The sequence below is a fragment of the Thamnophis sirtalis genome, unplaced genomic scaffold, assembly GCF_051295495.1.
Source record: "Thamnophis sirtalis isolate CommonGarterSnake01/CBP01778 unplaced genomic scaffold, rThaSir2_p1.2 scaffold_1, whole genome shotgun sequence".
NCBI classification, from domain to species: domain Eukaryota; kingdom Metazoa; phylum Chordata; class Lepidosauria; order Squamata; family Natricidae; genus Thamnophis; species Thamnophis sirtalis.
The window spans coordinates 178,268,503-178,292,290 of NW_028261381.1; the positions used below are offsets into that span (position 1 = coordinate 178,268,503).

At 41.7% G+C, this 23,788-nt stretch overlaps 1 protein-coding gene across 1 annotated transcript; it reads left to right on the forward strand.

Annotated features, from left to right (window-relative positions):
- Positions 1-1,365: 1,365 nt before the first annotated feature.
- LOC148049923 (vomeronasal type-2 receptor 26-like) lies at positions 1,366-15,383 on the forward strand. Its single transcript, XM_087705445.1, has 4 exons — positions 1,366-1,465; positions 5,452-5,515; positions 6,366-6,595; positions 14,479-15,383. Exons 1-4 carry the CDS (start codon positions 1,366-1,368, stop codon positions 15,381-15,383), a joined length of 1,299 nt encoding a protein of 432 aa, XP_087561571.1.
- The last annotated feature ends 8,405 nt before the right edge of the window (positions 15,384-23,788 follow it).

Genomic DNA, 23,788 nt, shown 5'->3' on the forward strand with positions numbered 1-23,788 from the left:
AATGCCTAGAAGCTGGTTATTGGGGAAGATAAAATTCTGCATGCTCTTATATATAGACATACCACTGTATGTTGTCTAAAATCTCAAATGATTTGCAACAAATGTTCCATAGATTTGATATATATACTTGTGAGTACATATTTGAAAAAATTCTGCATCTTTAGCTGTTAGGAAAGTTTTTTCCCGAACACCAACACTCTGCTAAACAAATAATTCCCTCACCACGGTCAAACCATTCACTTACATGGCATTACTATTGCTATTAGTCCTCTCATCATTCCTATCACCCATCTCCTCCCACTTATGACTGCAGGACTGTAACTTTGTTGCTTATATCCTTATTGTTTATATTCATATTGATTATTTTCTGATTGCTTATTTGTACCCTATGACTATTATGAAGTGCTATACCTTATGATTCTTACTGAATATATCATTTCATGTCCTTTGATGTACACTGACAGCATATGCACCAAAGACACATTTCTTGTGTGTCCTATCACACTTGGCCAATAAAGAATTCTGTTCTGTTCTATTCTATTCTGTTCTGTTATATTCTATTCTATTCTGTCATCTAACTGTCTGACCATATGTGATATAATCACATATCAAACTTCAAGACAGTTGTGTTTGAAAGAGAAATCTAATGAACAATTCACACGCAGCCCTTGTCAGAGAACTGCAGAACTTCTGTTCCCTGAGATCATCTGGAGCAATTCAGGCCTTAAAAAATGGACGAATGTAGAGCATGCAGTAAAGTCAGGGAATGGGGTGGAACAACCAAAAGGCATTCAAATGGATTTAGAGACATAGTGGACATTCTGCTCTGAGGAATAAACATTGATGAACAATCAAACATGGTTGAGAAGATACTGAGAAAGTCCTGGTTGGAGGAAGTTTATGAGAGTCCCTCAAAAGAATCTGAAAATGGGAAAGGGAACTATTTTTTGGCACAAGGGTTTGGTGGAAGAAACAACTGTCTGCAAGGAGAAAAAATATGGAGAGTTTTAATAGCACTTCCTTTCTTCATTTGTAACCCAAATCAGTCTTCAGTCACTGTATAAATAATTAGATGACTAATAAAATTGAGAGGAAGTCTTCACCAAATGTGAAAGGAAGGCTGTGCGCTTCCTTGCCAGGCTGGACCCCGGCAAAGAGCCGTGCGGCTGACAGCCACTCAATACCCCACATAGAATCACTCAGATGCCAGTGGTGACAGAGCTGCCAGCTGAGCTTTGTCTTAGGCTGGCTGGTTGGAGCAGCTCTGCAGCCATGGCCCCCGTGCTGCAGCCGAAAGAGAAGGTGCCATGCAAGAAGACCCTTACGCTGGAATCTATGAATTAGCAGGTGAAGGCAGTGGAGTACATGGTTCAGGGGGCTGTTATCCCAAAAATGGGCAAGATCAAAAAGGAGCTGTGGAAGAGCCTCAAAAAGCCTTCCACAGAAGTTGTCAGAGCCAACATTGGTGATTCACAGCGAGCACAACTTTAGTCGGGACATTCAAGTCACCACTGCAGGGCCAGTCTCCTGGCACAAAACCTTACGGTTTTTCTCCTCTTCAGCATCATCCTCCCTGTGTCAGGTTTCTGAAAGATGTCCTAATTAACTTACGAGCCTCGAGCCAAGTTTCAAATGAAATCCAGTCATTTATTAGGAACAACATCTCGGCAATACACGCTGGGAGTCAGATCTGACCACAGTTAAATTATGACAGAACTTTACCCCTGTTACTCCCCTCCCCTCAGTCTGTGTCATAAATCACATTCGTCAACAAGGAGCTGCAGAAAGTTGTAAAATTATGTGCCTCACAAGCCTGCTGTAGTAATCTGAGATCTGACTCTAGCCGAAGGTATGCGTGGAATTCTCTCCCCACTTTCCTCCAATGTCAACTTGATAACAGAAATGGAAATGCTTTACAAGTCGACACCCTGCTCAAGCAGCAGTAGGGTCCATGGGAATCATTCCTGCCCCGGCACAGTGAACTCTGGAAGGCTGGATGAAGTTCTCAAACTGAGCAAGGAAGTACTGTGAAGCCAGGCCCTTCATACCCGCATCCAGCCCACTGGAATTTGCTGCACCTGGGTAGGAATGATTCCTGCAGACCCCACCACTGCTTTCAGTGGAAGCTTTCAAAAAGAGATTGAACTGCCATCTGTCAGAAATGGTGTAGGGCCTCCTGCTTGGCGGAAGGTTGGACTAGATGACCTACAAGGTCCCTTCTGACTCTGTTAATCTGTGATGAAGCTCCCAGAACCTCTGAAGGCAACTTCTGTTCTTTTGGTTGATTGCTCTTAATACCAGAAAATTTCTCCTTATTTCCAATTTGAATGTCTCCTTGATCAGTTTCCATCTATTATTCCTTTTCTGGCTTTTGAGTGCTTTGGGTGCTTCTGGCTTTTGGGTGCTGAACTCCCTCCTCTCTATGGCAGCCCCTGAGATATTGAAAGGCTGCTATCATGTCTCGCCTGGTCCTTCTCTTCACTAGACTAGCCATGCCCAGTTCTTTCCACCGTTCATTGACCATTTTTGATGAGCCACAAAGGTCAGTGCTGTCCCCTTTCCTATTCAACATCTCCATAAGACCCCAGAGTAAGCTCATCCATCTCCATGTGGTGAGTTATCCTCAATATGGTGATAAAATCTAATTGCACATCTTTGCTTCTGGTAAATTAAGTGCATATTCTGTCCTGCTATTGGGAGGCTTTGAGTGTTTGAATGCTTAAAAACAGGCTTCTGATGAACCTCAGCAAGATTTGGGACTCTGGTTCTAGGATTACTGCATCTATGGTGCTAGTTGCGGTTTGCAATGCCCCAAACAGATCCTGTGCAAAATCTGGAGATGCTCCTAGATTCATAACTCCTGCTTGAGAATCAAGGAGAAGTTCTTTTTAGGAGTCACAACTTTGCTTATATGCTAGTTGCACCCGTTCCTGGGTGAAGGATTCTCTGGCCCCTTCTTGGTTGGATTATTGCAAGGTGTTCTGTATAGGCAGTAGTGGGATTCAAATAATTTAACAACCATTTCTCTGTCCCAATGACTGGCTGGGTGGGTGTGGCCATGGTGGGCCACAGGGGGTGGGCATGGCCAGAGTGTGTGACAGGCAGTACTTGGCCTCCTGGACCCCCCGCCCATGAGCAAAAACAGGCCATGGGGGGCCTCCCTGCAACCTCCCTTCACCTTGTTTTGGGCCTAGCAGGCCTCCCTGCGCTTACCTGGAAGTCAAAATGGGGCGTTTGGGAACTGCAGGAAGAGGCAGGGCCAGCCAGGGATTTAATAATTGGTTCGCCCAAACTGGTCAAAACTGTCTGAATCCCACCACTGTGTATAGGTCTGCCCTTGAAGAGTATTGATATACATCATCCGGTATAAAATGCAGTAGCAAGATCAGTTATGATGTTTCTGGTAGACCATATTATGCTTCTGCTTTCTCAGCTGCATTGGTTGGCTTTGTCACTCTTGACCTTCCAAAGTTCCCTCAGACCTGGTTATGCTAGCTGGCTTGAGGACCCCAATAGCAGTTGAAGTCATGAGTTGGTTCTATTATTATTAACATACCTCCATCTGTTAATCTCTTTTCTGTTTTAGTTCTGCTCTTATAATTCCCAGTTCTTTTATTGTGTAAAGGTTTTCAGCAAAGACGGTTTTCTCTACTTACAGGTTTCACTAGATTATTGTACGGTGCCCAGAGTGACTTTGCCTAAGATGGGTGATCATATAAATTGGATCACTCAACCAATATCGTATCCTGTCTTGTGGGTATAACCCAGTGGTAGGATTCAACTTTTTTAACTACTGGTTTTGTAGCCGTGGCTTGGTGGGCGTGGCTTGTGGGTATGGCAGGGGAGGGATACTGTAAAATCTCCATTCCCACCCCACTCCAGGAGAAGGATACTGCAAAATCCTCATTTGCTCCTGATCAGCTGTGACTCGGGAGGCAGAGAATAGATGGGGGAGGGGCCAATCAGAGGTGGTATTTACCAGTTCTCTGAACTTCTCAAAATTTCCACTACCAGTTCTCTAGAACGGGTCAGAACCTGCTGAATATCACTTCTGGTATAACCAAGTCAGTCATTGTATCTAAACATTGGTATGATTTCTCACAGTCCCTAGGGCACAGCTGATGCCACCATAGCTCATTAGCACCCATTCTCTCTGAACATACTATGACTCAGGCCAAACTCTATCTCGTGTAGAGGTATTCACCATTGACTTTCTATAAGTCAAAAATTCAAAATATCTCATGTTCACACTGGTGTAATGGGACTGGGTGTTTGTTAATATGATTTATTGGGTCAGGGATATTTTTTCTTTGTCTTCACCGTGAGTTCTATTGTCTTGGGGGGGTTGCATTGTGGAAGCTTAACCAATCTCATTGTACATATGTTGTGCACTGACAATAAAGAATTATTATTATTATCCCAAGTCCATCTGCTCTGTGGATTAGCAACAAGAGACAGAGATATGTTTTTTTTCCCCTGTCTGGTGTGTAGACAACATCTATTGCTCATTGGGTAGAACAATTTCTCTTCCTTGCCATTATCAAAAGAACAGTAATTCTTATTTATTCCCTGTGGATTTTCACCCAGCAAAATTTTCCAAGGTAAAAACCTGCTTTTAAAAATATGCTCTAAATTCTGTCAGCGGTGGAGGACTTTACCTGGACTTGCAAAGAACTAATCCTAGGGCTTGGTGAGACTTGGTTGGCCTTCGTGTCAAAGCTCAGAGACAGGTAAGAGAAAGTATGATGGATGTCATGGTAGTTTATTGATTGATAGGTTTTGCAACCTTACCATTAAAATAATATTAAAAGATAATGTAATAAAATAAAATAGTAGAATAACAGAGTTGAAAGGGACCTTGGAGGTCTTCTATCCTAATCCTGTGCTCAAGCAGGAGATCCTATACCATTCCAAATAAGTGACTGTCCAGTCTCTTCTTAAAAGCCTCCTGTGATGGAGCAATTGGAGCACTTCTGGAGGCAAGTTGCTACTGGTTAATTGTCCCCTCTGTCAGAAAATTTCTAGTTCTAGATTGGGACTCTCTTTGATCATCTAGAAAATGAAATACAGCACATGGTTTAATTTCAGAATAAGATAGATTGGAGGAACTAAAGTGATAAAATACAAACGTGTTAATGGGAAGAGACAAATACATTTACCCTGAGGCCATCCAGCTGGCAAGGCAGTCTCTATTCCACTAAAACTCTGCTGAGATTTCAAGTGCTTCCTGCAATTCAGCTTCTGCCCACACCTTGATTTCTGATCTAGGAAGGAAAGTGAAAAGAATGACTGGGCTGCCTCTCCTGCTGCTGCTCTTCTGGCTCCTGCCTCCAGCTACTACTAAGAGGATGCAAAGTGTATGTGTGTCACAAAAACATTTAAAGTTTCAGAATGGATGGGAATATTATAGGCCCAGTGATCTGATTATTGGGGGGAATTTACCCCTAATAGCTTCTGTGCCCAACAATCTCCCAGATTTCCAAGGGGACCCATTCCTGGATTTGAATCCTAGAACGTAAGTTTCACCTGGAGGGGAAGATTGTTTTCTCTCTGTCTCTCGGTTTCTGTCTCTGTTCCTGCCTCTCTCCCCCCCTCTCTCTCCCAGTCTCTCTGTCTGTCTCTCTCTGTTTCTGTCTCTGCCTCTCTATGTCTCTGTCTCTCTCTCTCAGTCTCTCCCTGTCTCTCTCTCTGTCTGTCTCTCTCTTTCTCTCTGTCTGTCTCTCTCTTTCTCTCTCCAGAGGCTATTTTCAGAAATATTTCTTCTAGTGGTCTTTACATTTTTGTCCCATTTTCAATAAAGAGGCAAAGTCAAGAAATAGGTTAGAATTTCCAGTTTTTTTCCAGAACTGTTTTCCTGAGGAAGATGGCATAAAACTCAAGAAGGACAACATCTAAGAGACTCTGCTAGTCTAATGAAGAAGTTGGCATAATATTAATTTGGACACAAAGTCATAGCTTAAAAAACCAGCCCTCCATTTAGGAATCAGCAAAGCTCATGAAAAATGGCCCTTAGGAAGTCTGAGTTGTGGAGTCTTCTCCTCAAACCTGTAGAGGCTGCTCCGAGAGAGGAACAAACTGATGAGGGAGGAAGAGGAGCAATTGGGGAGGATTTCAGCCACTGGAGGAAAGTGAAGAAAGGATGGAAAATAGAGGGGTGTAAAATGATCTGGGATATAGACACACAGACTTGTCTCCTTTCTCAGAAATCCACCCAAGTGCAATCAAAGAACATCCTTATAAAAGCCAAGACAACCCAATGGAACTTTGTGACTTACTGCTGCAAGGACAGACACAAAAGTCAAAACCAACTCCACCAGCAGACAAGATCTTTCCTATAATGTTCCCCAATCTTTTTCTCACTATAGACCCCTACCCAAAAACTACCAGCTCTTCCTGGCCTTGATGTTTGCTGTCACAGAGGTGAATAAGGATCCAGTTCTCCTCCCCAACATCACACTTGGATTCGACTTGCATGACAATCTGAAGTTGGAGAGGGATATATTCACATTCAGCCTTTCCCTGCTCTCCACCCGAAGCCGAATGGTCCCAGGTTATAAATGTAACAGGCAGGACACTCTGCTCTCTGTCATTGGAGGTGACAATCCCAAATCTTCAAGGCAGATGGCCTCCATCTTCAGCATCTACAAGGTCCCACAGGTAAAGAGACTGACCAGACTACAGTATGGAGTACTTAAATAGCAGAAACACAGAGAGAGTCTAAGAATGAAAACAAGGGTTTTGTGGGGTATAGGACTTAGATAATCCATTCTATAGTTGAATGTCTATGGAGATTCTCAGCCATCCAGGTTCACAGTTGTCCCAAAGATGCTTTTTCAAAAGGTAACTGGACTTTGTTTTTCCTTGGAAAAGGTTTTGCTTCTCATGCAAGAAGCTTCTTCAGTTTTATAGAAGTATGTACAGGAGACAAACAACAGAAAGAGACACAGAAGCCAAAGAAGGTTTTTTGGGGGAGGGCGGGCATCTGGGGTATATGACTTGGATAATCCATGTTCTAGGCGAATTGATTTTTATATTTTATATGTTGTCAAGATATCCATAGCCATAGCAATCCACTGAGACATATACCCTTTCACAGTCCCTTACACTCCCCTCTAAGTGGTTTACAGAGTCAGCATATTTGGGTCCCCAACAATTTGGGAAGGACACCCAGAAGCCAAAGATGAAGACATGACGTGAGGGGAAGGGACACATGAGGGATATTTGACTTATATAATCCATGTTATGGAGGAATTGGTTTTTATATTTTATATGCTAAGAAAAGTATTTATATGACATCAAAGAGATATTGATATAAATCCCAAATGCTGCACTTGCCAAGAGGAATCACATCCTAACATTTGTGAAAGTATATCATCTTCTTGCACCTTTCAGTGCAGTTTATTCTCTGTATCAGATTTAGGATTTGTTCCCTTGATTTCTGATCTATCACAACCAGGCAAAACAGGTAACTCGTGGCTCTTCCTAAGAAGGGAGGAAGATGAAGCCTGCCACTCATAATAGAATAGAATAACAGAGTTGGAAGGGTCTTTAGAGGTTTTCTAGTCCAACCCCTTGCCTAGGCAGGAAACACTACACCAATTCAGGTTAGCTAACATCTTCTGAAAGACTTCCAGTGTTGGAGCATTCACAACTTCTGGAGGCAAGTTGTTCCACTGATTAATTGGTCTAACTGTTAGAAAATTTCTCCTTAGTTCTAAGTTGCTTCTCTCCTTGATTAGTCCTTATTTTCATTAAACTGGGCATGCCCAGTTCATAATGAGACAGGCTGAGTAGTCCAGGCTGAACTAGACATAATGAGACAGGCTGACTAGTGGGGCAATCAAGCACACAATGGTGACCCCTAAAGTTACCATTACTTTCTCTCTTAAAGAAGATTCTCACTTTCTCCAGCTCGGTGTTGGCTTTGAGTTATCTCAGGGAGAGAGAAGAGTTTATCCTTCCTTTTTCCGGATTAATCCCAGTGAATCTGCTCAGTATGTGGGTTTAGTCCAGCTGCTTCTGTACTTCCAGTGGAACTGGGTTGGGCTTCTGGCCCCTGAAGATGAAAATGGAGAACATTTCATCTCATCTCTGACGCCAAGGCTGAAGGAAAGGGAGATCTGCCTGGTCTTCACCGAAATGATGAAATTGGATTTTCGTGGTTTTCGAGGGTTCTCTTATTTTTTCTACCTTTGGTCTAAAGCTGAAATAATTATCTTGTTTGATGATTCCAATATCTTTAAAGACATACAGGTGATATTGATGATTTATCAAGAGAGGAGAAATGCACCACTTCTCAAAGTCTGGATCTTTACATCCAATTGGAAAATTATTTCAATAAACTCTGAATATATATTGCAAGTTATAAAGCCCTTCCATGGGGCTTTGCATTTTAGGGACCACACTGGGGATGTCTTAGAATTCAGCCGTCATGTAATGTCTTTAGACCCTTTGAACCCACAAGGAGATATGTTTCTCCCAGTATGGTGGGAACTGATATTTGACTGCAAGATCCACAAACCAGGAGTGAGATCTCAAACAGGGAGCAAACAATGTACAGGAAAGGAGAATTTACAGAATGTCCCACCTTATGTGTTTGAAACAAGCATGACAGGAGAAAGTTACAATATCTACAATGCCATTTATGCTGTGGCACACACATTGCATGCAATGCATGGATTAGGAGTGAGACCAACAATGATGAGGCTGGGAAAGAGGATCTCAAATGTCCAGTCCTGGCAGGTAATCCCTGTATATTTTTTTATCCATTTTGCAGATCTTTAGAGAGGAAGTTTCCAATGTGTATTTCTTCAATTAAATATCTGTACCATATCATATCCCTGCATCAAATCTGCATCAAACCAGATTGGAATAGTAACTTCAAAACCAAAACCAAAGTGAATTAAATATAATATTATTTTGAAAAGACGGGGGAGGAAGGAGTGAAGAGAAATAAACCAAACCAGTTGTCTATGGGATTCCTGTAGGTCTTCTGACCCAGGCTTCCTTTGAAAGCAAGAAGCAAAGACTTGTTCCCGACAAAACCTCTTTTATTTAGATGGCTGTGAATTCCTTTCATTCACAGCCAGCAAGGCCTAGCAAACAGTCTTTCAGAGGAACGTTTATCCATATGGACCTTATCTCGTTTGGAGAGCTGCCAAATAACTAGTTTCCAAATTCAGGGCAAGGCAAATTTGGCACAGAGTCTCTTATAGTCACAAACAGAAGTTTCCACTCTTGAAACGACAGAATGAATTGTTTCCTGCAAAAGCTCACTCCCCCTTCACTCCTCTTGTATTTCCTATGGGAGGGGCCAATGACCTCCAAGGTGTGGCTTTACTCTTTATACTTTATAAACTTTATTGTCATTGTACGTATATACACAGTATACAGATACTCATCTTTCTATACCTTTCATTGCAGTTTATTCTCTGTACGAGGTTGATGATTTCTTCCTTTGACTTCTGATCTATCACAAGGCAAAATAGGTAGCTGGTGGCTCTTCCTAAGAAGGCAGGAAGATGAAGCCTGCTACTCATAGTATAATAGAATAACAGAGTTGGAAGAGACTTTGGAGATCTTTTGATCCAACCCTCTGCCTAGGCAGGAAATCCTACACCACTTCAGGTTATCTAACTTCTTCTTAAAAACTTCCAGTGTTGGAGCTTTTCCAAGTTCTAAGTTGCTTCTCTCCTTGATGAGTTTCCACCCCTTGCTTCTTGTTCTACCCTTAGGTTCTTTGGAGAACAGCTTGACTCCCTCTTCTTTGTGGCAGCCCTGAGATATTGACAAATCCAGGTTGGCAATTTCCCACACATTTGGACTGAGGCAGAGACTAAGCAGAAAAGAAGGATGCCAAAATAAAACCTGAGAGTTAACCATCCATGGAGAACGGAGATAGACATAAACCTTAGTGAAGAGCCAAGGTGGCGCAGTGGTTAAATGCAGCACTGCAGGCTACTGCTAGATCAGCAGTTCAGCGGTTCAAATCTCACCGGCTCAGGGTTGACTCAGCCTTCCATCCTTCCGAGGTGGGTAAAATGAGGACCCAGATTGTTGGGGGCAATATGCTGACTCTCTGTAAACCGCTTAGAGAGGCCTGAAAGGCCTATGAAGCGGTATATAAGTCTACTGCTATTGCTATATTGCTATCGGAACACTGCTATCATGTCTCCCCTAGTCCTTCTTTTCAGTAAATTAGACATACCCAGTTCCTCCAACCGTTCTTCATATATTTGAGCCTATAATAATCTTTGTGGCTCTTCTCTGCACTCTTTATAGAGTCTTCACATCTTTTTTACATCGTGGTGACCAAAACTGGATGCAGTATTCCAAGTGTGGCCTTACCAAGGCCTTAGAAACTGGTATTAACACTTCACATGATCTTGATTCTTTTCCTCTGTTTATGCAGCCTAGAACTGTGTTGGCTTTTTTGGCAGCTGCGGCACATGGCTGGCTCATATTTAAAGGTTGTCCACTAGGACTCCAAGATCCCTCTCACAGTTACTACTATTGAACAATGTACCATATATACTGTACCTGTGCATTGGGACTGGAAACAATTTCTTGGGAGGAAACAATTATTTGTGACCACATGGCTGTAACTGGTCTACATCTCAGGAAAGCTTGTAAGATTGAAAGGCTCAACTATATAGCAGTAGACTTATATACCGCTTCATAGGCCTTTCAGGCCTCTCTAAGCGGTTTACAGAGAGTCAGCATATTGCCCCCAACAATCTGGGTCCTCATTTTACCCACCTCGGAAGGATGGAAGGCTGAGTCAACCCTGAGCCGGTGAGATTTGAACCGCTGACCTGCTGATCTAGCAGTAGCCTGCAGTGCTGCATTTTAACCACTGCGCCACCTTGGCTCTACATCTTACACAACTGTGGTAGCTTCAGGGTCCCATTGTTAACTTGACCAAACACCTCATCCTTCTTTTAATTCTCTACTTCCTTCTTCCTCCCATCTCCTGTGCTCTTCAGTGTTTCTTCACTATGGAGTTTTGGGGTTTTGCTTGCCATTTGTTGTATTGCCATTCTTCTTGTGTGAAAAGCAGATTTTGTAACCTCAGAACATGGAGCAACATTTAAAGAAATTAAACCGACTGTTCTGCATCAAAGGCTAAAATTTGGACCTCTTTGGATAGTGAAATAACAAACCAGGGCAGGGAATTCCTTCCAAATGGCCCTACTTGTTGGATATTGTTTCTGCATTCTTTTCTCGACTTTTGGCTAGGGAAAATCATTGGTATTGTATGTTGTGGTGATAGAAATTACTTAATTAACATCTTAGGAAGATATTTACATGAATGAGCTTCAAACAGCTTGACACAATGGTCAGCTATGGAAGATTCCATTCTATACCCTACAATGAGTGTGTCTGCATTTGTGGAGCAGCAGAAGTAGAAGTCCTGGCTGACATCCTATTTAATTGTTGCTTGTATAAGGAGGTGAGAGACACGTACTTTGGTCCATATACCAAATGAATGAACCATTGGGATCTCCATATCAAAACAACTTCCCTTATGTGCAGTCAGAATTGGAAAATAACATTTAACACAGCACAGCCCTTAAACAAAATGGTTCAGTTGAGATCTGCATATGTGGGACTGATTGGGGTTGATTGCAGGGGTGACACAGAAATATAATTTTATCATGTTCTATCTATAACGTAAATTATTATATTTGATACCAATCCCATTTTAAATCATATTTGATTCCAATTCCATTTTGAATTGTATTTTATCAAATTCCATTTGATAAAAGCAATATAAAATCCAGATTTTATATTGCTTTTATAAATTGTAGTAATAATTTCTTTCTGGAACTTTGCATTTTTATATGGCCCAAAGACTAATCAATGTAGACTCAATGTCAATGTGTACAATGTCATTATTCCTAAACATGTCAATTTCAATACCCTGGGCCAAAGTCAAGATTTAAATATATATAGTTAAACGTCACAGAGGTAAAAACCATGCACTGAATTTTGGAATGTGGCATTGGAATCTCTGTCTGTAGATATCATTCTGACAAAACCGTGGTTGATGATGCCAGGATAAAAAATGGAGAATGTAGTTAAAATTTTGTAGTATTCCTCATTGTTCAGAGCTCTACCAATAAAACTAGATTCTCAAACATAAATGCATCGCTTAAAAGAATGACAGAATGATAGAAACCATGATGTCTCATTTGTGACTTTCAACCAATTACTCCAATTTCTGAAAATCTCTTTTCTTTCAGCTTCTTCCTTATTTTAGCCATGTGCAGTTCAACAACAGTGCTGGAGAGGAAGTCTCCTTCTCAGAGAATGGACTGGGGTCTGCTGGTTATGATCTTCTCAACTGGGTTTTCCTCCCCAATCTATCTTTTGTCCCTGTGAAAGTTGGGCAAATAGATTCCAGGGCTCCTTCAGGCCAGGATTTCACTATTAATTCTGACGCAATTGTCTGGGGGGAAAAGGTGAGCTGAAATGTTCCCTAAATTCATCCCCCCCCCAAAAAAATCATTGTCTTCCAGGGATGAAAAATATCCTTCTAACTGGAAAACAGGCCTATTGAATGGGGGGGGGGGAACACGCATTTGATGAAAAACTTGCTTTGCATGTAACTGATTTGTGATAGATCAAAAAAGGGTTGAGATCAGGAAGAAGTTCTGCTTGAAACCCAGGATGCAGTTAGAACAGCCAACAGTGGTTTCCATAGACATTCCCATTTTGTTGGCCCTCATGATTGTTTTAGAAAATCTATAGCTCAATTCTAGTCATCTCATTGTTCCTATCAGAGGTGGGTTCCTACTGGTTTGGACCAGTTCAGCCGAGTAGGTAGTAACTTGTCCTGCCACGCCCCTGAACCAGTTCTATTGGCCACGGCGCCATCTTGATTTTTGGTTCTGTGCATTCGCAGAACAATCTTCATTGCAAAAATGTATTTTTTTCCTTTTCTAACATGGAGAGTACATTTCACGTGCGCACAAAACTTTTTGCATGCCGAACTGCCAGTAAAGCCAGAAGCAACCCATCCCTGGTTCCTATCCCCCAACTCCTCCCACTTATGACTGCATGACTGTAACTTTGTTGTTTGTATCCTTACAATTTCTATTGATATGGATTGTTTCCTGATTGCTTATTTGTAACCTATGACTATCATTAAGTGCTGTACTCTATGATTCTTGATGAATATATCTTGTCTTTTTATGTACACTGAGAGCATATGCACCAAAGACAAATTTCTTGTGTGTCCAATCACACTTGGCCAATAAAGAATTCTATTCTATTCACAAGCCTTTTTGCAGGCCAACTCCCAGTTCCAATCTCCAGCACTCATTGGTAGTTTAGAGTGGGATTGACCTTAATCCCCCTAGGAGCTTTTCCTGGTTTCTAGTAGACCCTACATAACATTTATTTTGAAGACATTCTAATGGTAGAAAAAATATATACAAATGAATAAATGAAGTATATTTGCCACTGAGGCCAAATATTTCTCTCTTCTCTTTTAGAAAGTGCCCTTTGCCAGGTGTGGCATGAAGAGGTGCCAAGCAGGACAGAGGAGAAGAGTTCCAGAGGGCAAGCAGGTTTGCTGCTATCAATGTGCCCCTTGTCCAGGAGGGACCATTTCTAATCAGACAGGTAGAACACACTTCAAAAGTAGATCTTCCAGGATCAAGGGAGCCATTCAGTAGAAACAAATATCAATGTTGTTGAATGTCTATGTAGATTCTCAGTCATCCAGGCCATGGTTGTCTCAAACATACTTTTTCAAGAGGCAACTGGAATTTCTGGTTTTTCTTTGAAGATGTGTCACTTCTCATCCAAGAAACTTCTTCAGCTCACAAAGAAAAGCCAGAAAGTCCAGTTGTCTCTTGAAAAAGCACCTTTGGGACCATCATCCAGTCAGAGCTGATGAAGCTTCTTTGATGAGATGCAAAACATTTTGGAGACAACCATTTCTTTTGTCATTTTTGGTATATTCACATTCTTCAAAATATTCACACTTTTCAGCAGAACCTCTGAGTTCATGGATCTAAACTGCCTGCCCATTCACCCCTTCCATTCTTTCCTTCCCCTAAGCAATTTAATGCAGGGTAGTTTTAGGGCATAATTTATGAGTTCCCTGCAGGACTTTCTAATCTTTCTCTTAACAACCCACTGGGAAATCCAGCTACCAATCTTTTGATGAAGAAGAGGACTGTGAATGTCAAACTTTAATTTTCATTATTTCAGGTGTGCTTCCTCTGTCAGCACTATCAGTCTCCCAGGAAATTGATAGAGAAATGGAAGATCAATCTAGCTATCTCTGCCTGCCTTCTCTGCCAAAAAGTTCTGAATGGGTAGATGCAAAAGAGGAAGCAGGGAAGTTGAGCCAAAGAGCTGAAAGCATTTTTGCCTCTGGCTAATGTATCCACAGAGTTACCAGCATTAAGGTATGATTGACCCTTTTTGAGATACCATGTAATATAAAGTGACTATTGATTTCAGATGCAGCTTCCTGTGATCCTTGCCCAGAAGACCAATACCCCAACATGGACAAGGATCATTGCATGGCAAAGAAGATCCACTTCCTCACCTATCAAGATCCCCTGGGATATACTTTAGCTTCCCTCGCACTTTCTCTGTCTATGATCACGCTGGCAGTTCTGGCAATTTTTCTTAAACATCGTGACACACCAATCGTCAAGGCCAACAACCGAGATTTGACTTACATCCTCCTGGTCTCCCTCCTGTTCTGCTTCCTCTGCTCTTTCCTCTTCATTGGTCGGCCCAGGAAGGTCACCTGTATTTTCCGACAAACTGTCTTTGCCATTCTCTTTTCTCTTGCAGTTTCCTCTGTGTTGGCAAAAACTGCCATGGTGGTTCTGGCCTTCATGGCCACCAAGCCAGGGAACAGGGCAAGGAAATTTTTAGGAAAACCACTGACCAACTCCATTGTCTTAGGCTGTCCCCTGATCCAAATAATTCTTTGTGTTGCTTGGTTAGCAACCTCTCCCCCATTTTCCAGCTGGGACTTTAACTCCTTGGTAGGAGAGGCCATCTTGGAATGTAATGAAGGTTCTGTTTTAATGTTTTATGCTGTCCTCGCCTACCTGGGTTTCCTGGCCCTCATTAGTTTCACAGTGGCCTTTCTGGCAAGGAAATTGCCTGATAGCTTTAATGAAGCAAGGTTCATAACTTTCAGCATGCTGGTCTTTTGTAGTGTTTGGATCAGCTTTCTCCCCACCTACCTGAGCACCAAAGGGAAGTCCATGGTGGCTGTGGAGATCTTCTCCATTTTGGCATCTGGGGCTGGTCTCTTGGTTTGTATTTTTCTTCCCAAATGCTACATTATTCTACTGAGGCCAGATTTGAATTGTAGAGAAAATATAGTAAGGAACAAGAATGTTTAACTAAGGCAAGCATAGGAAAGATATTTATTTAGTATCTGATGATATTTCTAAAACATGATGGCAGAGAAACAGGAACATGTCCATTAAATAATGCCTTATCAGGTGCTTATTTGTTATAATAAAAGTCTCTTGGTTGAGTTGGATGGTATAGAAATTCAAACAATATATGTATTGTCAGCAAGCATCATGTGGCCTTTTTCACCCCATGTCTTCCAGTTCTCCCCACTGAAGCCCAGGGCCCTATGTAGAAATAAAAGCTGTTGGTAAATATATGTTCTTTATTTCAATAGGGGTACTTTCTTATGAGAAATAACTTGTATCTTTTCCCCCAAATGTTACATTATCCTACTGAGGCCCCATCTTAACTGTAGGAAAAATATGATAAGACTGATAAAATCTGGAAAGAGTGCAGAGAAGAGCAACAAAGATGATTAGGGGACTGGAGGCTAAAGCATGTGAGGGACAGTTGCATGAACTGGGCATGTCTAGTTTAATGAAAAGAAGGACTGGGGGAGACATGATAGCAGCCTTCCAATATCTCAGAAGCTGCCACAAAGAAGAGGGAGTCAAGTTATTCTCCAAAGCACCTGAGGGTAGGAAAAGAAGCAATGAGTGGAAATTAATCAAGGAGGGAAGCAACTTAGAACTAAAGAGAAATTTCCTGACCTTTAGAACAATTAATCAGTGGACAAACTTGCCTCCAGAAGTTGTGAATGCTCCAACACAAAATCTTTAAGAAGAGGTTAGATAACCATTTGTCTGAAGTGGTGTAGGGTTTCCTGCCTGAGCAGGGGGTTGGAGTAGAAGACCTCCGAGGTCCCTTCCAACTCTGTTATTCTATACAATACAAGCTCCAATCACCATCCATCCACGGGAAACTTCAAATGAGATGGAGTTAAAGGGCCACTATCTACTCCCCTTTGTCTCTCTGCTTCCCCCCTTCCAGCCAGCAGCTCCAATCAGCAGCCACAGGAAAGTTCAAATGAAATTCTATTCTAATAAGGAACAAAAAGAACAACGGCCGATAAGATCATACAAGATCATACAGGATGGGTCTTCTCCGGGTGCCGTCGACCAGACAATGTTATCTGGCGACTCCTCGGGGGAGGGCCTTCTGCGTAGCTGCTCCGACCCTATGGAACGATCTACCCCCAGAGATCCAGACCCTTCCCACTCTCTCAGCCTTCCAAAAGGCTACTAAAACCTAGCTTTTCCGGCAGGCCTGGGGCTGTTGACCTCATGAATGAGGTCCAGCCCCACCTAGATTGAGTGTATGAAGTGTTTTTTACTCTGCTTTTCTTCTCTATTTTTTTAACTTTTATCTTTTTTAGAGATGTATTCTGTAAACCGCCCAGAGTCCTTCGGGATTCGGCAGCATATAAATTCATTAAATTTGAATTTGAATTTGAATTTTGATTCATACAGGGACTGGGAACTTTTGTTGTGAGTTTGGAACTTTTTTGTATTTGATGTGATTTATTCAAAGTAGAGAAATAAGTGAGGGCCATTTTCTTTTACTATTTGGAAATCAAGTGAAATGACTACTCACAAAATTCCTGTTAATCATCAATAATCACCCACACTTTCAATTTTGATTGATACCAATTGTCCCCAGTGAGGCCCCATGATCAACTTGGAAATTAGCTTTGATATCAAAGTTGTGGATAATAATTTGCTTTGCTTATTTTAATCAAAACAATCTTAACAATGTTTTGGGTTGAGTTCTCTATCAGGGTTTTTAACTATGTTTATAGAATTGTGTCATCAGCATATCAAAAGTTGGTAATGTTTCTTCCTTCAGTCTTTACTCTGATTTTTGATTCTTCAATTTCCAGCTTCCTCATGATCACTTTGACTTACAGGTTCTTCATGCATAATCACTTCAACATAAAATTGGAACTCAACCTTGTCATGTTCCCTTCTCTGTCTTGAATAAACAGTGTGGTTATCAGGTCCATTATTGTGTCCTGATATTATGTTCAAAAGGAGGGGGGCTTGCTGCCTTTCTTCACATGTTTTTGCTTTTGCTGTAACCACTTGGGAATGAGGGAGGGGGATTGTCTTTGTAGGCAGAGCAGACTCCCTCTCAGCCAATTCCAGCCTGATTCTAAGGCCATCGTGCTCTGAAAGTGAACTGTTATCTGCCTAGCACCTTAGCATACTCAAAACAATCTTGCGGCATCACATTGGCTGCCAATGTCCTGCTCTTGGTGTTTGGGCTTTGGGGAAATAGAAGAATTGCTTTGTGCTTTGTGTGGGACCTTCAGATTCCACCTTACTTTGCTGCAACCACTTTCTCTCAGTAAAATTTCGTTTGATTTAATGGAGTCAAGAGTTTTGCTTTCTAGATGGACCAGCTGTGGAAGGTCCTTGCAATGGTATTTGCACAATGACTTCCCAATTTGTGTGCAGAATTGTACCAAATTGACCAAATGTGTAAGCACCCCCAGACCTTTAAGGGGTCTCCACCACATGTCACAATCAACACAATTGAAGACTTTCCTGCAGATGTGAATATTCTTTTGATATTCTTGAAATTTTCCCATGAGTATAGATTTGCAATATGGTCATGGTTGTCATGACCACTTCTGAAGCCAGCTGGAAAATCTGGTAATTCCATTTCATTGGTCAATGCCAAACATTATTGTACGTTCTTAAGGAGCCTCTTCCAAATGTGAGGATCAGGATAATTGTGTGGTAAATGCAGCAGTCCTTGGAGTTGGCTTTTTTGGCCCTGGAATGGACACTGGTTGGAAAAACAAGAAAGTCCAGTTGTCTCTTGAAAAAAGCACCTTTGGGAATATCCTGTGGACTGAATATTAAGACTTATCCTGTCCCTGCTATTATTTATCCTGTCAATTACTTTGAGGCTAGGTAGATGGGTGTTCATTGGAATAGAGAGGTTCAATCTTGAGTAGAGAGAAAGCAAGACAAAGTTGTATGACATGTGTTTCATGAACTTTCAAGAATGGTTAAGGGTAGGGAGATACCCAACCCTACAGCATCCCACAGACTTGAGCTCAGAGGTCAGACTTCTCATTTCCTGCCACAGTGGGCACTGCAGTGGACAGCAGGGTCTCCATTCCCCAGCCTCCATAGGTGGCTCAGTAAAGTACCCCACATGATGCCAAGAATTCCTTATGGATGATGATGAGGAGGAGGATGTAAAATTGGTCATCATCATGCCTTAGGGCAAGATTTGGTCTGCTAAGGTGATGATTGGGTATTACCCTTGTCAGTCAAGAAAAGATAATTCATACTGGTTCAAACCACAAAGGGTGGTGACTAAATAATGGTATAGAACAGAATGGAGCATCTGAGGGGAGCTCTGGATCCCGTCTTTAAGAATTCCTCCAACAGTCAAAGTGATTGGATTTGAATTACATTTAAAATATTGATGACCCACTAAAATAAGAGATAGACTGAACAGAATACAACTAAGTCATAAAGAAAAGAGAAAAGTGTCTGCTTATTATTTTTTTTTAAAAAAATCTAGGTCTCCCACAACTGAAATGCATCTCCATTGCCTGGGTATAACTAAACCAGTTGTTCCATGCATATTAACAGATTTGGAAGGGACCTTGTAAATCATCTAGTCCAACCCCACCCCACTCAAGCAGGAGACCCTACACCATTTCTGACAAATGGTGGTAGTCTCCTCTTGAAAGACTCCAGTGATGAAGCTCCCACAACTTCTGAAGGCAATTTCTGTTCCATGGGTTGATTGTTCTCACTGTCAGAAAAAAATTCTCCTTATTTCTAGGTTGAATCTCTCCTTGTTCAGTTTCCTTCCATTATTCCTTATCGGGTCTACAGGTGCCTTGGAAAATAGGTTGATACCCCTCCCATCTGAGATAGCTCCTCAAATATTGAAAAGCTGCTATTCTGTGTCTCCTGGTCATTCTCTTTGCTAGACTTGCCATGCCCACTTCCTGCAACTATTCATCACATATTTTAGCTTCCAGTCTCCTAATCCTCCTGGTTGCTCTTCTCTGCACCTTTTCTAGAGTCTCAATGTCATTTTATAGTGTAGTAACCAAAAATGGATGCAACATTCTAGGTGTGGTCTTAATAAGGCTTCATAGAGTGAATCAATACCTCACTTGAGCTTGATTGTATCCCGCTCTTAATGCAACATAGTACTGTGTTGGCTTTTTTGGCTGACACCACACACTGCTGGCTCATATAAACCATATAAACATTGGTATGATTGCTCACACTTCCTAGGATACAACTGACTGCCACTGTATCCCATTAGTACCTATTCTATCTGAAGATCATTTATCACAGGCCAAACTCCACCTTGTGTGCAGCTGTTCATGTTCATGTAGAACAAAACCTCAACTCCCAAGTCCATCTGCTCTGTGGATTAGCAAGAAGAGATGTGTTTGAACTATCTGCAGTGCAAACAATATCTATTGCTCAGTGGATAGGACAATTGCTTTTCCTTACAATTATTGGAAGAACAGTAATTCTCATTGTATTCCCTGTGGATTTCAACACAGAGAAATCTTCCAAGGTAAAAACCTGCTTCAAAAATATGGTCAGAGTTCTCCCAGTGGTGGTTGAGGGGGAGAACCTTGCTTGGTCTAACAAAGAGCTAACTCTGTGGTTTGTTGAGACTTGGCTACCCTTCATGTCAAAACCAAACACAGGTAAGAGAAAGCATGACTGATTTAAGGGGACTTTATTGATTGATTGTTGAACTCATTTCAGAATGAGATCAATGGGAGTGAATAAAGGGATAAATTGCAAGTGAGTTACTACAAAGAGACACTAATCAGATAAAGGAACCAGATCAATTTGCCCTGAGACCTTCCATATGCCATGACCAATTTCTCCTCTGCTAAAGAATCCACTTGCTACCTACAAGTTTCTGCACAAATCGTGGTTTCTCATCCAGGAGAGAAGCTGACAATGTCTGGGCTTTCTTTCCTGCTGCTGCTCTTCTGCCTCCTGTCTCTAATTACTGCTAAGAAAATTCTATGTGTGTTAAAAGACATCCAGATTCAGGATAAATGGGAACATTACAGGCCTGGGGATCTCATTATTGGTGGGAATTTTCCCCTGGTAGCTCTTCTAGCTTCCAGAGTTCCAAACTTTCAAAAGGCCCCATTCAAGCTTCCTGTCCCAACTGTGTAAGTCTCACCTAGAGGGGGAAAGATGAAGATGACGGCATTCATTGTTGTCTTCTTTGTTTTGGATTCAGGACCTCCTTTCAGAAGTGCTAGAGTGCTCTCTCCCTCCCTCCCCCCCTCTCTCTTCTCCTTTCTCCAAAGCCATAGATGTTTAATCAAGGCAGGTTGATTTAAAGTCCTCAATTGAAGGAAATAAATAAATAATAAGTTACTCTTTCATATAAAGTGTAAAATGTAACACAAAGGTGTAAGACTCTTGGCGCTGTAAATTAAGCACAAATATAAGCAGTAAAGAATAATACAGAATGACTTGCTAAAATTCCTTTGACACTGAAATACAGACAAGCCCACCAATTGGTGAGATGGTAACATCCACCACCTAAATTGAAATAAAAAAGAAGCCCAGATAAGAAAGGGTCTGCAAGAAAAGTCATGCTGTCCCCTTGAAATGCGAATTAACCTCAAGGAATGATCTTGGAAATGGGGAGGCCTTCTTCTTAGGCATCAAGCGTAATGAAGCAGAAACATATAAATTGTATTACTTGAAATCTGTCCTTGCGCTCCTTGTACTCAAGACATTGGGAAGAGTCTGGGAGGCCACACTTGAAACTGCTTTTTCAATTTCTTTGCAATAAAACTTTTGAATTGTGAACCAGACTTGCCTTTTGAATTGTGAGTATAAGAATTGGGTTTTCATATCTCACATCAATGAAACTTTGTATTTGATGTTGCAAAGAAAACCAAAAACATGTCAAGGGAAACTCCACCAGAAAACACTAATTTCCTTGTAATGTTCAGGCCCCATCACTGGAGGCTTCTAAGGAGAGATTGGACAGCCCCTTCTCTGAAATGGGATAAGTCCCCTTGATCCTTGAGGAAGGGGGCTGGACTAGAAGATCTTTAGGTCCCTTCCAGCTTTGTTATTCTATGTTCTATGTTCTTTCATTATAGGCCCATACTCAAGAATTACCAGCATTACCTGGCTTTGATGTTTGCAGTTACACAAGTCAACAAGGATCCGGCTCTCCTCCCCAACATCACCCTTGGCTTTATCATCAACAACAATAACCAGATGCAGAGGAAGATTTTGTTTTACAGCCTTTCCATGCTCTCCACAAGAGGCCAAATGGTTCCAGGTTATAAATGTGACAGGCAGGACACTCTTCTCTCTGTCACCAGAGGTCTCAACCCCGAATCCTCAAGGCAGATGGCCTCCATCCTCAGCATCTTCAAGGTCCCACAGGTAAGGGGGGATTCACTGGATGCAGTATGGAGTAGACAAAGAACAGAATCACACAAAGAAACTAAAGAAATTGGGAGCGGGGAAACATTGTGAGTATGTGACATAGACAGTCTCTCCTATAGTTGAATTCATTTTTATTTTTTATGCATGAAGATACATTTTATACAACCCCAAAGAGATAATGAGATAAGGCTGAAATGCTGTAAAGAAATCTCTTCATAATTTATTCTTCATAAAAGTGTAGTGACCTTTTCAGTACAGTTTATTCCCTGTATCAGGTTGATGGTTTCCTCCCTTCTGTTACAACAAAGTTAAATATGTAACTGGTGGCTCTTCCCAAGAAGGGAGGAAGATGAAGACTGTCACTCAATGTGAGTCAGCCTGACTGGTGGGGCAATAACCACACAATGGTGGCCTCCAAAGTCACCACAAACTTTACTTTGTCTATGAATGAAGAGTCTCACTTTCTTCAGCTTGGTGTTGGAAATGAGCTCCCTCAGGAAGACCCAAGAGTTTATCCTTCCTTCTTCCGGATTAATCCCAAGGAATTTGCTCAGTGTTTGGGTTTAGTCCAGCTGCTCCTGCATTTCCAGTTGAACTGGGTTGGGCTTCTGGCCACCGAAAGTGAGAGAGGAGACCATTTCATCTCAACTCTGATGCCAATGCTAAAGGAGAAGGAGATCTGCCTGGCCTTCGCTGAAATGCTGGTATCAGATCATTATCTTTTAAAGATGAAATTTATGTCTTCTACAGAAATGTGGTTGGAAATTGAAGTTATTATACTGTTTGGAAACTCTGGTGCAATTGGAAATTTGTTGGTGTGGCTGTATCTGTACCAAGATGAACTTAAGATATCATTTCACAATGTTTGGATTCTAACTTCTCATTGGAAATTTGTCGCATTTGGAAATGCTCTCAAAGCTAGGAAGGTCTTGGATAGGGCACTGCATTTTAGGGACCACATCAGGAATGTTTCAGAATTCAGACATTTCCTCCTGTCTTTAGACCCTTTGAACCCACAAGGGAATGTATTTCTTCCATTATGGTGGGAATTGGTCTTTGGCTGCTATCTCCGTAAACCAGGAGAAATCCCCCCAAAAGGAAAGAAACAATGCACAGGCAAGGAGAATTTACAGAATCTTGCAGCTTTCCTTTTTGAAACAGGCATGACAGGTGAAAGTTACAACATCTACAATGCCGTTTATGCTGTGGCACATGCGCTACATGCCATGCATGGATCAGGAACCCCACCAGCTGTGCGGATGATTGGAAAGAAGATATCAAATATCCAGACGTGGCAGGTAATCTCTGTGTCTGGTCCACAGATCCTTAGAGAGGAAGCTTCCCATCTCAGAACAAATTAAATATTGGGAAACTAGTCAAAGAGAGAAACTACCTGGAATTAAGGAGAAATTTCCCAACAATGAGAACAATTGACCACTGGAACAGAAGTTGCCTCCAGAGGTTCTGGGTGCTTCATCACTGGAGGTTTTTAAAAAGTAACAGGACAGCCACTTGTGTGAAATGGTATAGGATCTCCTGCCAGAGTAGAGGGATAGACTGGAAGACCCCCAAAGTCCCCTCCAGCTCTATTCTATTCTTAAGCATCAATTGTTTTAAAAAAGAGTCACATGAATTAAGCATAATGTTTTGTTGAAAAGGGGGAGGGAAAAGAGAAGTAAACAAAACCTGTTGTCCATGCATTCTACAGAGGAAAGACCTTCCAATAAGGTCCTGAAAGGTCTTCCTTGGTTGACTGAGTTTCAAAGGGTGATCATTCTAGGGGAGACACGTCGGCCGGGAGTAAGATTACAATCTGGGTGTCTTTATGAATGGTCCTTCAACAGGTCAATGGGCCTATTTGCAGAACCAGCTCAGTTCCCCTCAGAATGTAGCTTGAACCCAACCTCTAGAGAGATACTTTTAAACCGTGATTTATGGTTCTAAGGCTAAGTGGCCCCACCTTGTTCAGTTTGTCATCTTACATGCTTGTGTGTGACAGCAGCCTCTGTCAACTTCAGCAC